At 51.2% G+C, this 14,533-nt stretch overlaps 2 protein-coding genes across 4 annotated transcripts in view; one reads left to right on the forward strand and one right to left on the reverse strand.

The window, feature by feature from the left end:
* Positions 1–4,240: 4,240 nt before the first annotated feature.
* Atf5 (activating transcription factor 5) lies at positions 4,241–8,514 on the reverse strand. Of its 3 annotated transcripts, none has more exons than XM_023706674.1 (4): positions 8,433–8,514; positions 6,692–6,979; positions 4,977–5,457; positions 4,241–4,638 (listed from the first exon to the last, which is right to left on the reverse strand). In XM_023706674.1, exons 2-4 carry the CDS (start codon positions 6,867–6,869, stop codon positions 4,623–4,625), a joined length of 675 nt encoding a protein of 224 aa, XP_023562442.1. In that variant the 5' UTR covers positions 6,870–6,979; positions 8,433–8,514; the 3' UTR covers positions 4,241–4,622. The 3 variants fall into 3 exon arrangements, with proteins under 3 accessions (XP_023562442.1, XP_004646474.2, XP_023562441.1); XM_004646417.2 differs by having other exon boundaries at positions 4,863–5,457; XM_023706673.1 differs by having other exon boundaries at positions 4,241–5,457.
* Nup62 (nucleoporin 62) overlaps positions 8,427–14,533 on the forward strand; it is a 29,769-nt gene continuing 23,662 nt past the window's right edge. The window contains exon 1 of the mRNA XM_004646418.2: positions 8,427–8,503. The gene's annotated coding sequence lies outside the window, so the exon portion shown is untranslated. The remainder of the gene's footprint in view (positions 8,504–14,533) is intronic.

Consider the following 14,533-nt stretch of genomic DNA (forward strand, 5'->3'; position numbering starts at 1 on the left):
GGGAGCTCTGGTCCTCAATTTGAGCATCACTTTCTGGCTCCAGAGAGAAAGATGATACACTGCTGTCTCCTGGAGAAGCTTGTGGCGTTGGCTTTCCTGATGGGAACTTTTCAGCTCTAGTTCAGATCCCTCAGCTTGCTAGCACAGACCCTTCATCCCGCTGGTACACTGTGTAACTTCTACCACTGACCTTGGGCCTTCCCAGTGCAGACCTGTGAAACAGGCCTGCATGAGACACTGTTGCGGGCTCTAGGCCTCCAGTGGGACTGGCAGGAGGCATTATGATGGGTGCCAGGTCTCCAGATTAACTCATGCAGAACATTATGGTGGGACCCAGACCCTCAGCTGCATTCTTTGGTCTTTATTGTGTGGACAAACTTCCTGCACTCTTTGTATATGATTCTTCAGGTAATTCATTATAATCTTATATTTAGGTGTCCTGTATTTTATTGTTCCCCTTATAAAACCCCGAACCATGATACCAGGTGTCACCAGACCCCTCCTACAGGGCTCTAGGAGGGACCCCTTGCCTTCCTCTTCTGCTTCAGGGGCTTTTTCAGTTCCCTGGCTTTGACCGGACCACTCCAACTTCATCCTCTGTCACTACACGGCACTCTCCTCTATCTGTGTCTCTCCAAAGGACCTCTGTAATTAGACTTAGAGACCACATCGCCTTTTTTCAAATAAATCACATTCAGGGTTCTAGAGGGTACAACATAGAGATTCACTGTCCAAGCAACCCTACATCCCAAAGACTGAGTGAATCATTCACAATAAAACCAAAAAGAATTGGAACAGAGGCTCCTACACCCATGTGCAGAGCAGCACCGTTCGACATAGCCGAAAGGTGGAAGCAACCCAGTGCTCAATGACCTCTGAATGGATAAGCAAAATGGCATGGGCTATACATATGAAGGACAAGTATTCACCCTTGAAAGGGACAACAGTTCTGACACCCGCCACAGCATGGGTGAACCCTGAATACATGACGCTAAAACAAGCCAAAGTATGATTCCAGTCACAGGGGATACCTAGAGCAGAGAAATTCAGACAGAGGATGGCCAAGTGTCAGTGTCAGGGGAAGGGGCATGGCCTATCACTGCGGAGTAGATGCAGAGCTTCCATTTTTCAAAATGAAAAAAAACAGAACCTGACTCAAAAAGCAAAAGCAAAAAAATGAACTCTGGAACTGGCTGCACAGTCACGTGAATGAACTAAACACTCCTATATTATACTGTATACTTACAAGTGGTCGAGATGATAATTTTTCACAAGTTAGAAATTTTTTTAAGCTAGGGAGACAGCTCAACAGCATAAGCACCTGCCCAGCAAGTGCAAGGTCCTGAGTTCAATCCCTGGTACCAAAACAAAAGGAAATTTTTTTTAAACACCATGATCAGTGTGGTGTTGTACACCTGTAATCCCAGCAGTTGGGATGCTGAGGCAGGAGGGTTACTGAGAATTTGAGGCCACCTGGGCTACAACATAAGTTCAAAGCCAGCCTCAACACACAGAGGCCTGTCTCAAAAAGAAAAAAAAAAGGGAAAGAAAAATACCACAAGCGGGGGCTGGGGAGATAGCTCAGTAGAATAAGTGCTTGCCTGGCAAGCACAAGGGCCTGAGTTCAGTCCCTGGTTCTGCCCGCCCCCAAAAAAGAAAAAGAAAAAATGTATGTATATGTATGAGAAAAAAAGATATGGTGCATTTACTTTTTTTTTGCATTTACTTTTTTAAATTACGGCAAGACTCATCATATTTAATCCCCCTCAAAATACACTCCTTGCTTCAAACACTTACCATTTTTGCCACTTTCCAAAGCAGTTCTCAAAGTTCTCTTTCTTGCCTTTAGTTGCTTCGATATCCTGAGTCAATTCAGAATCTTTTTCTTTTGTGGTCATCTTGCCTTTGGAGAAGAGCCAGAAGTCAAACAGTGGTGGATCTTGTGAGCAGGGAGGCGAGGACATGGTGTGACGTCATTACAAATCTGCTGAGGGCTGGTGAGATAGCTCAGTGGTCTAAAGCACCTGCTTAGGCAAGCTTAGGCAGGCTCAGGGGACCAGTGTTCGGTCCCCAGCACCACATGCCACACCAGCGCCTCCCCCAGGTTGGGCTGAGCTGGCAAAAAACCCCGAAACACTGCTGTACCATGGGATGGCACTGGGCTGTGACACGCACAGTATTTTTTATCACATATTGTAAATACACATAAGAGGACTTCTAGACCTGCTTCAGGAAGTGGAAAGAACAATGAGACGTGTACGTGAAATAATGGTGTGTTTTTCATTTTGGTTTTGTGAGACAGAGTCCAGCCATGTAGCCAAGGTTGGCCTTGAACTTGGTGTGATCCTGTCTCAGCCTCCTCATTGCTGGGAGTGTGTGGGCCACCATACCAGATAAGTTGAGAATAATTAATCTGTGTCTTTTACTGTACTCTTTTTAAACTTAAACATTCAGGGAGCTGGGGAGAAAGCACAGGGTCCTGAGTTCAATCCCCGGTACAGAAAAAAAAATAAACATTCAGCATAGTTTTTGATCACTATATATAAATATCAGCTTTCACTGAGAAATGTTTTTGTTTTGTGTTTCCTGTTAAGACAGGATCTTGCTATGTTGCCTGGGCCATCCCTGAACTCACTAAATAGCTTAGGCTGACCTCACACTTGCAATCCTCCTGCCTCAGCCTCCTGAGTACTGGGATTACAGGTGTGCACCACAATGCCCAGGAGGTGACGCGTTAACCATACATACCTTGCAATCTCCCTGATCACTTCTCCCTCGCCTGTGAGCTGCGCAGACAGGACACTGTTGAGTCTGTGCAGCCTTCCACGCCATGTCTAGAACCGAGCACAAGCCACACTCCTCTGAGCCAGTGTCTCACATTTGCCAGTTAGGCTTCCGAGGTGCAAATCTTTGGTCCAATGAGGACAGTCACCTTGAGAAGAAGAAGAAGAAGAATTTGCCAGTTAGGCTTCCGAGGTGCAAATCTTTGGTCCAATGAGGACAGTCACCTTGAGGGTAATACACACAGTTGTCTAAACGCAACATCCATTCCCTCTTCTCCCTGATTTACCTCCAAACACACGTGTTCTCAGGCTCCCTTGAAGATAGGGGATCAGCTAGGGCTATAGCACCAAATGATGTCTGCTAGAATCTCCTAGGAAAGTTTTGAACTTCTGCCTTGAATTTAGATATGCATGGAGCTATGGCCTCCCTATAGTGACCACGAGGAAAAGACTAAGAAAATCAGAGTCTTCAGCAACAACAGCCTCAAGTCCCTGAATAGTATCAGCAACCCAGACCTATAGACACAGGTGAGAAAAATTGATGTTTAAATCCACGGTCAGATCTGCTGCTACTTGCAGGCAAAAAAGGCACTTGTAAGTGGTACATTTAGCCACATGACATTTGTCTCCCCTGCCAGGATGTAAGCTCCATGGTGGCAAGTACATGATTCTAGTCACCACCCAATATCCACCTGTTCCCCTCCCCACCCAGCAGGTGGATGCAAAGGGACTATGGCCAGCATTTCATCCAAAATGTGACATCACCTTCCTGTTGGATCGGCTAAAGTAACATACAGAAAGTGCCAAGTAAGCACTGTCAACAAAGCTAGCAGTGTCTCTACGAGGTCCAAGGGAATGGTGGAACACAGGAACTGGCAGAAGGCTCCCCAGAACAAGAGGATGGGAGGGTGAGGCAGCGGCTCGGCAGCAGGGACCCAGCGAGTTCCTGCAGCAGCCCAGCCCCTTCAGTTCTGCGTGGTCCTCCCAGTCTATGTAACAAGGACCACAGGGACCCAGCATCTTCTGTGTTCCCTCTTCTGCTAGTGGAAATAGTCTGCACTTAAAAGTGGTTCTATCTTTTTCAGCTGTAAGATAATTTTGACTCCATCTTGTTACGTATTATACTTAAAAAGAATCAAATGTTTTTTCTTTTGTTCCTAGGCGGGTTTTTTTTTTTGTTGTGGTGCCAGGGATCAAATTTGGGACCTTGCACTTGCCAGGCAGGCGCTCATGCGACTGAGCTATATCCCCAAGCCCGGTATCTGCAATTTTTTTTTTTTTTTTAAATTTTGAGACACCATCCTGCGTATTCCGTAAATTGCATAGGCTGGTCAGCCTCCCGCGGTGCTGGGACTACAGCCGCGTACCACCACAAGCAGCCCGTCATCTTCATTAATGTCTCTGCCTTAGAAGTCCCTCTCCCCAACTTCTTCAAAGACAAGACACACAAACCAGAGAATTCTGCATTTTATTTCTGCTCACAACCCAAAAAGGTTAAGCACCCCGCCACCTTCACAAGTGGGATTTTTCTCCAGCGCTAAAATGACCCCCACCCCCAGTCACCAACTACGACCATTCCCCTTCCCTACTGACCTCTACTTGCGGTTTCTCTGTGGACTTGGCTCCCTCCCCACACACAGATCTCCAACAACACTGGCCTGCTGCTTTTTCAGACATTACTTTGGTGCCTGCCTACCCTCCCTGACGTTGAGGATGACTTGCAGCCACTCTTGTGTGGCTTCCTGGTCCCAGGACCACCAGCGAGAAGGCGTTTGAAATTGGGGAGAGCAGGGCTCCCAGCTCGAGTTCCCAGCTGTGCTGGAGGGGTGCAGATGTTCACTAAGGCCGAACATCGCTGATTGGGATGGAAGGAGGATAAAATTCAAAAAGGTAAAAAATAGGAAGAAAACACAGGAGGGTCTACAAAGACAAGAAAGACCCGCCCACCCCAGCTCGAACGCAGCCGCCGAGGGCCCGCCCCGCCCGAGGCCCCGCCCACGCCCGAGGCCCCGCCCCTAGCTGCTGCGCGTGCGCTGGCTGCGCGCCTTGTACACCTCGATGAGCAAGTCCTTCACATACTGGATCTCCCGCTCCACCGACTCGGCCCGCTCCCTCAGCTCCCGGTTCCGCGCCTCCAGCCCCTGGCACTCGCCCTCCAAGGCCTCGCCCTCCGCCCGCTTCCTCTGGCGGTACCTCAGCGCCGCCGACTTGTTCTGGTCTCTCTTCTTCTGCTTGCGGTCCCCTCGGGCGGTGGTGGGGTACGGGGAGGGGCGCGCGGGCTGCGGCGCAGGGGGCTGCGGGGGGGCGGGCAGGGGTCCCAAGCCTAGGTCCCCCTGCCCAGCCTCGCCGCGGCAGTAGATGGCCAGCAGGTCGAGGGTGTCCAGGGCCGAGGGCTGGGGAAGGTCAAAGGTCGGCAGGGGGAGCGAGGGTGCTGGTGGCGGAGGCGGAGGCGGTGGTGGCGGTGGCTGCGACGGGGAGGGTGGCGGGAGGAGTGGGGCATCCAGGAAGAAGTCTTCCATCTGCTCCAGCTCCTTCTTGAGCAGGGAGGCCATGGCTTCCAGGTCAGGGGTGGGTGGGGAAGGTGGGGGGAGGGCACCAGGGGGCAGGGGCGGCTCCAGAGGGAGGAGGGCCGTGAAGTCCACTCGCTCAGTCATCCAATCGGAGAAGCCGTCACCTGGGGATCGCAGAGGGACACAGACAAAGAGCCCGGCTCACGTCCTTAATCAGAACTGCCAACCACTCAAACAATCGAGAATCATCAAGCCAGTCAACAAACCAGAAAAGGAACCAATGAACCAGTCAACTACTTGAACAACTTTATGGAGTACCCTTTCTCTGGCTCTCAGCCCCACACCGTACTAGGGGCCGAACCCAGGGCCTTTATTAAAACTTTTTAAGACAGGATCTTACCAAAATCAGTTGCCCAGTATGAGCTCAAATTTGTGACTCTTCTGCCTCAGCTTTCCGGAGTGCAGAAATGACAGCATGAACTACCATGCCTGGCTGTCATTACTCTATGATTCACTTCTGGTTTATCCTTTGGTTTACATGGGTTCGGTTTTCTGAGAAAAGCAGCACTGGGGATTGGACTTAGGGCCCTTCACTGAGCTATATATCCCTACACCTCCTCCCTTTACATTTTTTATTTTAAGACCAGGTCTTCTTTTTTTTTTTTTTTTTTTTTGCAGAACCGGGGATTGAACTCAGATCCTTGCACTTGCCAGGGAAGCGCTTATTCTACTGAGCCATCTCCCTGGCCCCATAGCATAATTTATTCTTAAAAGGCAAGCAAGACCAACACACAGTTTTTGGGGTTTTTTGCATAGCATAAATTGAACTCAGGACTTTGTGCTTGTCTGGTAGGCACTTAAGCCACTGAACTATATCCCCAGCCATCTTAGCTTTACATTTTGACAAGATCGCTATCTCCCAGGCCAGCCTTATATTCCTAAACTCAAGCATTCCTGAGCAGCTGGGCCTACAGGCACGTATCACCTGGCCCAGACACTCATTAGTTATTAACAGAACACTCAGGCATCTGGGATACAGCCATGAATGAAATCATCTCTGCCTCAGAATCTGCTGTGTTGCCTCCACCTGACACACGCTTCCTTTGGGTCTTTTCATTTCTTCTGTGTTACTTCCCAGTCCATGCTTGGAGGTTTCCTTCTGAAACTCAAGCTCCTTTTGCCACTTACCTTAGCATGGCATCTTTAGCCTCCTGCCTGTCTGCCCCCTGCTCTGCACTCCAGCAAACATCATACTAATTCCCAGCTATACGCCCAGCTCCTGAGCAATGCCTGGCACACTGTAGGCACTCAATATTTATCAACTGAAACAGTATATGAGTGGATTCTCTTCCCCTCTTCCCTTGCCCTCCAACGCTGGCTCACCCCACCAGCCCTTACCTGCCAGGGGCTCTCCCCCCCCTGGGAGCCCGCCCTCCAGGGCTCCTCCAAGGACCTCATAGGGGCCCAGGGGGGCAGGGGCCAGGGGGAGTTTCCCATAGTCTACAAGCCATCCCAGCCCGCTAGCTGGGAGCAGGCCCTTGTCCAGCTCGAGCCCCAGGGTCGCCAGGAGTGACATGGCTAAGGCACAGGCACTGGGGACTGATGGCAAAGGCAGCTGCACTGATGGCAGGAAAGAGGCTTCGGAGGTTGCTCAGCTGGATGGAGATGGGCACGAAGGTGGAAGACCTGTGTGTGGGAGATGAGTGAGGGGTGGGTCAGAGGCTGGCCTCACCCACCAGCAAGTCACATGCTCTGCCCCCTTTCCACCCCTTCCCCCAGTCGTGTTTGCTCAAGTCCTAAATCGTCCCTTTTCCCAAGTTTGGGAGACCTACCCATTCCCAAGGGAATTCTTTTCCAAGAGCAATACAGAACCCCAACGTTTCCCCCCCAGGGAATTACCTCAAACCCCCACCCACCTCATATTCCTCTTCATTAAAAAAACAATCCTCAGCCAGATGTAGTGGAGAACACCTGTAATCCCAGCACATGGGAGGCTGAGGCAGGAAGATCGTTTGGAGTTCAAGACCAGCCTGGGCTACAAAGTGCTCAAGGCCGGCCTGAACCACATAGAGAGACCAAAAAAAAAACCAGGGGAATGTTTCTCCAGCCATCAGACTTCCTCTAAAATAATTCCTTTAGGCCCCACTCCCCTCCTAGACTGCAATTCCGGTCAGTTCCCAAGGGCTTCCCCAAGGCCTGGCTCCCCACTGTTACCACCCAAATCCCCACTAGGCCCCATCTCCTTGCCTGGCCAAAGTCACGCCCCCTCACGTAGTGCCTGTTTGGGCCCCACCCCGCCTCACAATGGGGGGGTCCCCTCCACCCTTACTCTCCCTGCGTTCTGCTTCGCTGTGGTCCAGGCTCCACGTGCTCTTTTTGCTTTTTTTTACAATACTGTGGGTTGAACCCGAGGCCTTTAGTGAGATACATCCTTAGCCTTTTTTTTTTTTTTTTTTTTTTAAATTTTGAGACGGTGGAAGGGTCTCCCTAAACTGCCCAAACGGCTTGAACTTGCGATCCTCCCGCCTCCGCCTCCTAGAGTTCTGTCCACCCACCTACTAAGCTGCTTCTAAGCTCCGCCTCCCGCCCTATCAATCTAAGCCAGTCCCCGCCTCAGGAGGTGCCGAACTGAATTGGAGGGAAGCTGGGTTCGTGAACCGCAGCCCTAGTGGAGCCAAGAGGGTGAAAAGGCCAGCTGGACAACCGAAAAACGGCTATATCCACCCCCACCCTTCCCAGCTGCTCCCTCGCCGAGCACCAGGGCACAAACTTTAACCGTGGCTCCCGCCATTATTTGCTCAGGCGCGGGGTGTCAATGCGCATGTGCGCAGACTTCGGCCCACTCCCTCACACAGAATACCAGCTCTAGCCGGCTGAGAGGCTAGAACGGGGGGGGGTCGTTGATAGTGCGCAGGCGCGGCCTCACGCGGCCCCGTTTTACAACGTAACTCCGGAAGAACGCGCCCTCCCGCAGTACGCATGCTCAGTTGCGCGCTGACGGCCCATTTTCTTTCTTCTGCGCCTGCGCGACCGTGATTCCAAGCTTACGTCTCCCTACCCCCAAGCCGGGCCTCGAGGACCGCGAGCTACGAAAGGGCGGGAAAAGCGGTTGGAAAGTGAGAGGCGAACGGTTACTTACTCCATGGCTGAGGAAAAGAGAGGCGGCAGCGGCGGCCTCGGTTGAAGAAACGAGTCGAGAGCGAAGGCGCGGTGAGCGCGGAGACGGGCCGGGGTCACAGAGGGGTGGCGACTACAAAGCCATGGCCGACCGTGCGCGGGCGGAGGCGGCGTAGCGACAGTCTAACGAGAGGCCGTGATCTGAGGATGGGGAATGAGGCGGCCCCGGGGATTGGGGACAGATATACGGGGCGTGGGGCCGCACGACCCGCCCGGATCCTTCCGCGCCCCGCCCCCGCGTGGCCTCCACCGGGAGGGGCGGCCTGCCCTAGTGGGGATCTGCGCCTCCGAACCCCTCCCCCTAACGACCCCTAGGGGTCTGGCGTTTCAGAACTGGGAGCCGGCCTCCGGCGCTTTACGAACCTGAACCTTTGCCTTCTGCGACCCGGAGGGCCGGGCTCCCACTCTTTCTGGTTGTGGGGATAACGACTCCATCCTCTCCCCGCGGACCCGCACCAGTGTGCTTCTCATTTCTTTCATTTGTCCTCTAACCGCCATCCCATCTCGAAAACTCTCGTGAGGTAGTTTGACGGGAGCCCCAGACCTCTCAGGATTCAAATCCTAGAACTGCCAGGGTAGCCTTGGACAAATTAACTTTGTTCAGGCTTTAGTTCCCTTTTTGTAAATGAGGGGGGAAAAATCAACTCAATTTGGTGCAGATTTTTATGAAAATCAAAATAGACTGTGCCCTCGAAGATCTGAGCACAAAAGTGGTCTGTTTAGTGTATTTATAGGAAATCTGGGGCCCTCGCTCACCTCTTCCCACACCCTGAAAGCGCCTCAGCCATTCAACCCTTGTGGCCCACCAAGGTTTCACTTTCCAGCCATCCTGCTGTCCCTGCTGTTCTCCCCACGGATTCGGTCTTTTCTGCAGCCCCTGCCTATTGCCCCTGACTTCTTTCAGTCCTCAGCCTCTGCTGCTCCCCCAAAAGGAAGATGTTTCCATTCAGTTGTGGGGTGTTTTTTTGTTTTTTTGGGGGGGTTTGTGGAACCGGGGATTGAACTCAGGCCCTTGTGCTTGCCAGGAAAGTGCTTATTCCACTGAGCCATCTCCCTGGCCCGATGTTTCCATTCAGTAAAGAAAAAAAAACTTGATGGTCATTTTGCCCCTCTTGTGCTCTGTGGCCTCTTCACCCACGGGCTTTGCTCTGTTGCAGAAACCCCGCCCCTTCATTCATCTGCATCAGGACGTCCCACCTGGAGTCCAGTGGCTCTTCCCTCCAGTTAGGCTGAAGCAAGACCCAGAGAAGGGTGGGCAAACCCCTATGAGTTATACACAGGCTTCTCCCCTAGCCCCACCCAGTTGCGTGCAGGAAGTCCTTAGGATCTGAGCATCCTCCTTTACAGGACTTACTGTTTATCCTGCCAATATTTGAGCAAGTGCTGTTTATCTCCTCGCTGTGTAGGGGCTTCGTTGTAACCAGGCAGGCCCTTATGCTACTGAGCTATATCCCCAGCCTTGCTGCATTGTAACCTAGACAATCTAAAGTAGAAGTTAAGAACACAGATTCTGGAGCCCCAGGGTATTTGGGTCCAAACCCTGACTTGCTTGTGGCCCTGGCATTCTCCCTTTCTTGTGCCTCTGTTTCCTCTGTGGCAAAAGATGACTTTCACAGTAAGCTACCCCTTAAAGCTGTTTTCAGGATGAAATAGGTTAATCCATGTCAAACATGTGGCTTGCACATGGATGGTAGGAGCAGTTTAAGGGGCAGTTGTTACTTAGGAGGATGTGCTCTGTCTCCGTGGTTGTGTAGTAAGTGCTCCAAAACCTTCCAGAGGGGACATGAGCTTAACTTCTTCCAGTTCTCAGAATAGGTACTGGGTGCAGAGCAATGTCAGGTGGGATTGAGGCTAGGCTGATGAAAGGCTGCCAGAGGTGGTCCACCCATAGGGTCTTCTGAGAAGACATTTAAGGTTTTACATGAGGACTAGGGTTCCTCATTTGTTATGGAACAGGCTATCACTGTGTTGGTGGTCTGAAACTGGGCTGAAGTGATCCTTCTGGCCCAGCCTTTCATGTGGCTAGGACCTCAGGTATACACAGCCACACCCAGTTTAAGCTTTTTTGTATGTTGTGCTAGGGATTGAACATAAGACCTTGAGCATGCTAGGTAAACCCTGAAGTTTACCTCTAGCCTGTGGATGTCTTACTTATTTTGGGGTTTTTGAGACAGGATATCTCTGTGTAGCCCAGGCTGGCCTAAAACTCAACAGCAATTCTTTTTTCCTCAGCCTCCCAGTGCTGGGGCTATAGACATACGCCATAGATTTTTTTTTATAATGAACTTTTATTTTAAAATAATTTTAGATTTTAAAGGACTGAGTGAAATGTAGCTTAGTGCTTGGGTTCAAGCTCTGGTACCCCCTACCCACACACAGACACATGCAGAGAACACCTTGCTGCCCCTCACCCATTTTTCCCTGTTGTTAACATCTTTTTTTTTTTTTAAGATATTTATTGGGGGCTGGGGAGCTAGCTCAGTGGAATAAGGGCTTGCCTGGCAAGTGCAGAGGCCTGAGTTCGATCCCCAGTTGCGCTAAATAAATGAATGAATGATATTTATTCGGGGAAAGAAAGCTTCTGTCTGAGAGAACAGAAGGGGGGCGCTGAGCGGTTTGTCCCCTCAGTTGTTAATATCTTAATTACTGTGAGATTGATTTGTCACTAAGGAACCACACAAGCACATTACTGTTGTCTGTACTCCATACATCCTTATTTTGGTAGTAGCACCTTCCTTTTCGATTCCAGGGACCATAATCTCTTTCTGTATCATCATTCTTACCCTCTCCTGCTCCTCGGTACTTTCACATTTTGTCTTTCGTGTCCTTGAAGAATGCTGGCTGGATGTTTTATGGAGTGTGCTTTAATTTGGTTTTATTTCAGGTTGGATTTGAGTGTTTTGAGAGGTAGGACATTTTCTGGTATCTAGGAATGAACTGGCCTAGTCAGAAAATCCTATCACTGGCTGTATGTGGCATATGCTAACTGAGAGGACATCATGCAGGGATTCCAGTACCTCTGTCTTGGACCCTTGTGTCCCACTTTTCTCTGTCATTTGGACCCTACCCACTTGAGCCCTGCCCTCCTAAGCAATTCAGCTCAGTCCCGAATGGATACTGATTCACACACTTAGATACCCGGCCCTTCTCAGCATTTATGGTGGCCAGTCATCTGTGACTACCGCGGCTTGATGCCCTGCAGCCTTGCAAGTACCCATTCCTGGCAGGCTGGTGACTTAGCCATTCTGCAGGTGCCTTGGGCTATCCCAGCTTTGCAAAGTCCTTAGGCCCCTGTACCCAGCCTCTTCAACCCCTCAGGTGGGGTGGAGCTGGTGGGGACTCTTTTTTCATTGCGGAGGGGCCTGGCTTATGGTGTAAGGTGGCAGTTGCAGGCAGATTGCATCAGCCTTAGCTCTTGGATGGGGAGGGGGAGTGAGGGAATTCCCCGAGGGCCTTGGCACACCTGGCAACCTCTCCTGGGTAGCAGAGCCTTGGCTAAGGAAGAGGCCTCAGCACAGGGGCAAAGGTGGAAGAAGGACTGGACCCAGATGCCTGTGCAGAACCCTAAGAACCTAGGACTTTATGCCAGGAAGAGACCCCACCTACAAAAACCCCCAGCCTGGCTCACAGGAGAAAAAGTTTTGAGAGGTGAAAGGGGTTGTGCAGAATCACATGGCTCATTAGGAAGAGTCCGGGTCTTGTGACCCTGCACAACTTCCAGGGCTTCTAGAGCTCTCCAAGGGTCTGCTGCTGCTCACCGTTGGCAGATTCCATTGATCCCGACCTCTTGCCATCCCCTTAGCCACAGAGGAGGCCCTCCTCACCTGCACTATTGTGGCAACCTTTTGATGGTTTCCCAATCAAGATAGCAGCCTGATGTGATGGAAAAGGCTCTGCACTTTGCATCAAATATGTCCAGGTCTCTGTCCTGAGCCCACAGCACTTAATTGTGGTCAAACTTCCAGGCAACAGCCTCAAGTACGTTGTAGAAAGGGGCTCATATTAGGACAGCACCACTACTATGTCCCTTGACAAATGGCGTCATCTCTGATTCATGAGTGTGGGCTCACGGGATCCCCTGTGTAGGGTAGTGGTGAGAATTAAGTAGGTTGATGGAGGTGTAGTGCGCAGAGCAGGGCCCAGCTGGAGGGAGGCACCCTGTGAACATTTTCACTCTCTGAAGTCTTGGCACACCAGAGGGGAAAGGAAATGACATAGGTAAGTCCCCGCTCCTTTTAGGAGCACAAGATCTGCCCAGTTCATTCTGCCTCCCCTTCCTTTGCAGTTGAGGCTGCTCTCAGTTTCCTCACAAACTGATGCCTGTGTACGACATTTTTGTTTCCCAAGGGCCTAGAGGTAGGGTCCTGACCTTCCTCATTCCCAGAAATTTCCCCTCAGCCCCCAGCCTGTTCTGCTATCTGTGTGGGCAGCACTACATTATTTAATGAATAGTTTGTAGAGGAGGGGAGACTGATACCATGGTCCCTGAACAGTGGCGGGGGTAGCTGAGTCACGTAGGCCAGGGGCAGGGGGTGGGAGTGGGTGTCTAGACAAACAAAGGCAGCAAGGCCAAGGCCAGCTCAGCTGGAGAAGCACAGTGCAGGAGCTGAGCAGGCAGCACCTAGGCTGCCACACGCAGGCTGCCACGTGGCCCAGGGGCTCAGAGTCCTCCTGGCCCCTCCTCTGCCCTCAGGCCACCTTGTCCCCCTGGGCCAGAGCAGTCACAGCTCTCAGAGCCTGGTTAGGCCCTGTGGCCCTGCATCTTGGGTGCTCTTCCTAGTGTCATGTCACTACTGTGACAAGTTAGTACAAACTTAATGGCTCAGGACAAGCCTCATTTACTGTCTGCTAGTCCTAGAGCAGAGATCTGTTTTCCTTCTGGAGGCTGCAGAGGAGAATCTGTTTCCTGGCCTTGCCAGGTTCTGGGTGCTAGCTTGTTCTTTGGCTCATGGCCCCTTCCTCCTGTCACTCCAGCTTCTTCTGTATCACATCTCCTCCTTTCTTCTAGGATCTCTTCATCATCTATCTTATAAGTCACCCTTAAGGCCTATGGGGTAAATGGACAACGTCTGCCTCAGAAGATCTGACTGCAGTTGTGTCTATAGAGGCCCTTGTGCCATATCAGTGACATTCATGGGTTTTGGGGGCCTGGATGTGGACTTCAGGCGACCATTATCTAGCCTACCACCTATTCCCTCCCAACCTCAGTTCCCTCATCTGGGAGACAGGATAGGACAAGGCCTAGGTTGCTCCCTCTCTTGTGTGCTTTTGGGGACTGGGGGTAGAAAAAGGACAAGGCAAACTGATGACAGTGACCACATAGTGTCACTGGACTGAGGATGCCATCACTTAACCACCTCCCAGTCTATGATTACCTGTCTTGGAGTTAGGAATGGTGACACACACCTGTAATCCCAGCACTTGAGATGCTGAGGCAGGAGGATCGCCATGAATTCAAAGCCAGCCTGGGCTACATAGTGGGACCCTGTCTCAAAAAACAGGTACCTCTGTCCTGCTGTGCTGGCCCTGCCCCCAGGGCACGCTGAGACAGCATTTGAGACTGGGTGTGGTGGCACTTGCCTATAATTCCAGCTTTTGGGAGGCTGTAAGCAGGTGGATCACTACACTACTAGTCCAGTCTAGTAGTGAGACCCTGAACACACTGTAGACCCTTCCCTAAAAATACAAAAGAAAAAACACAGATTGGGAAAGTGAGATAGCTCAGCAGACTAAAAGCTCCTGCTTAGGTGAGCGCAGGGACCACAGTTCAGTCTCTGGCACCACATGCTGTGCCAGCCACAGAGTTTGGGCATAATGGTGCATGCCTGTAATCCGAGCACTGGGGAGACTGAAGATAGAAGGGTCACTATGAGTCTAAGCTGCATAGTGAGACCCTGTAACAACCAAATACATTAAAGAAAAAAAAAATCAATGGATCTGCCTTGGAAGGCAACAATAAGGAACAGAGAGATAACGTGCAAAGGCCTAAGCCACTTCCTGACTCAGCAACAGAACTGTCCCCAGGTCCCTGATCAGCCAGAGACTTAGGGAAAAGGGTGAGGC

This window comes from Octodon degus, unplaced genomic scaffold, assembly GCF_000260255.1.
Source record: "Octodon degus isolate 3935 unplaced genomic scaffold, OctDeg1.0 scaffold00268, whole genome shotgun sequence".
Classification (NCBI taxonomy): domain Eukaryota; kingdom Metazoa; phylum Chordata; class Mammalia; order Rodentia; family Octodontidae; genus Octodon; species Octodon degus.

Bases quoted from the DNA above. Each gene is read 5' to 3' on its own strand.
- Atf5 (XM_023706673.1), bottom strand. From the start codon at position 6,869: ATGTCACTCCTGGCGACCCTGGGGCTCGAGCTGGACAAGGGCCTGCTC. The intron at 5,458-6,691 runs GTAAGGGCTGGT...TGCGATCCCCAG, and splicing joins GGGGGGAGAGCCCCTGGCAG to GTGACGGCTTCTCCGATTGG.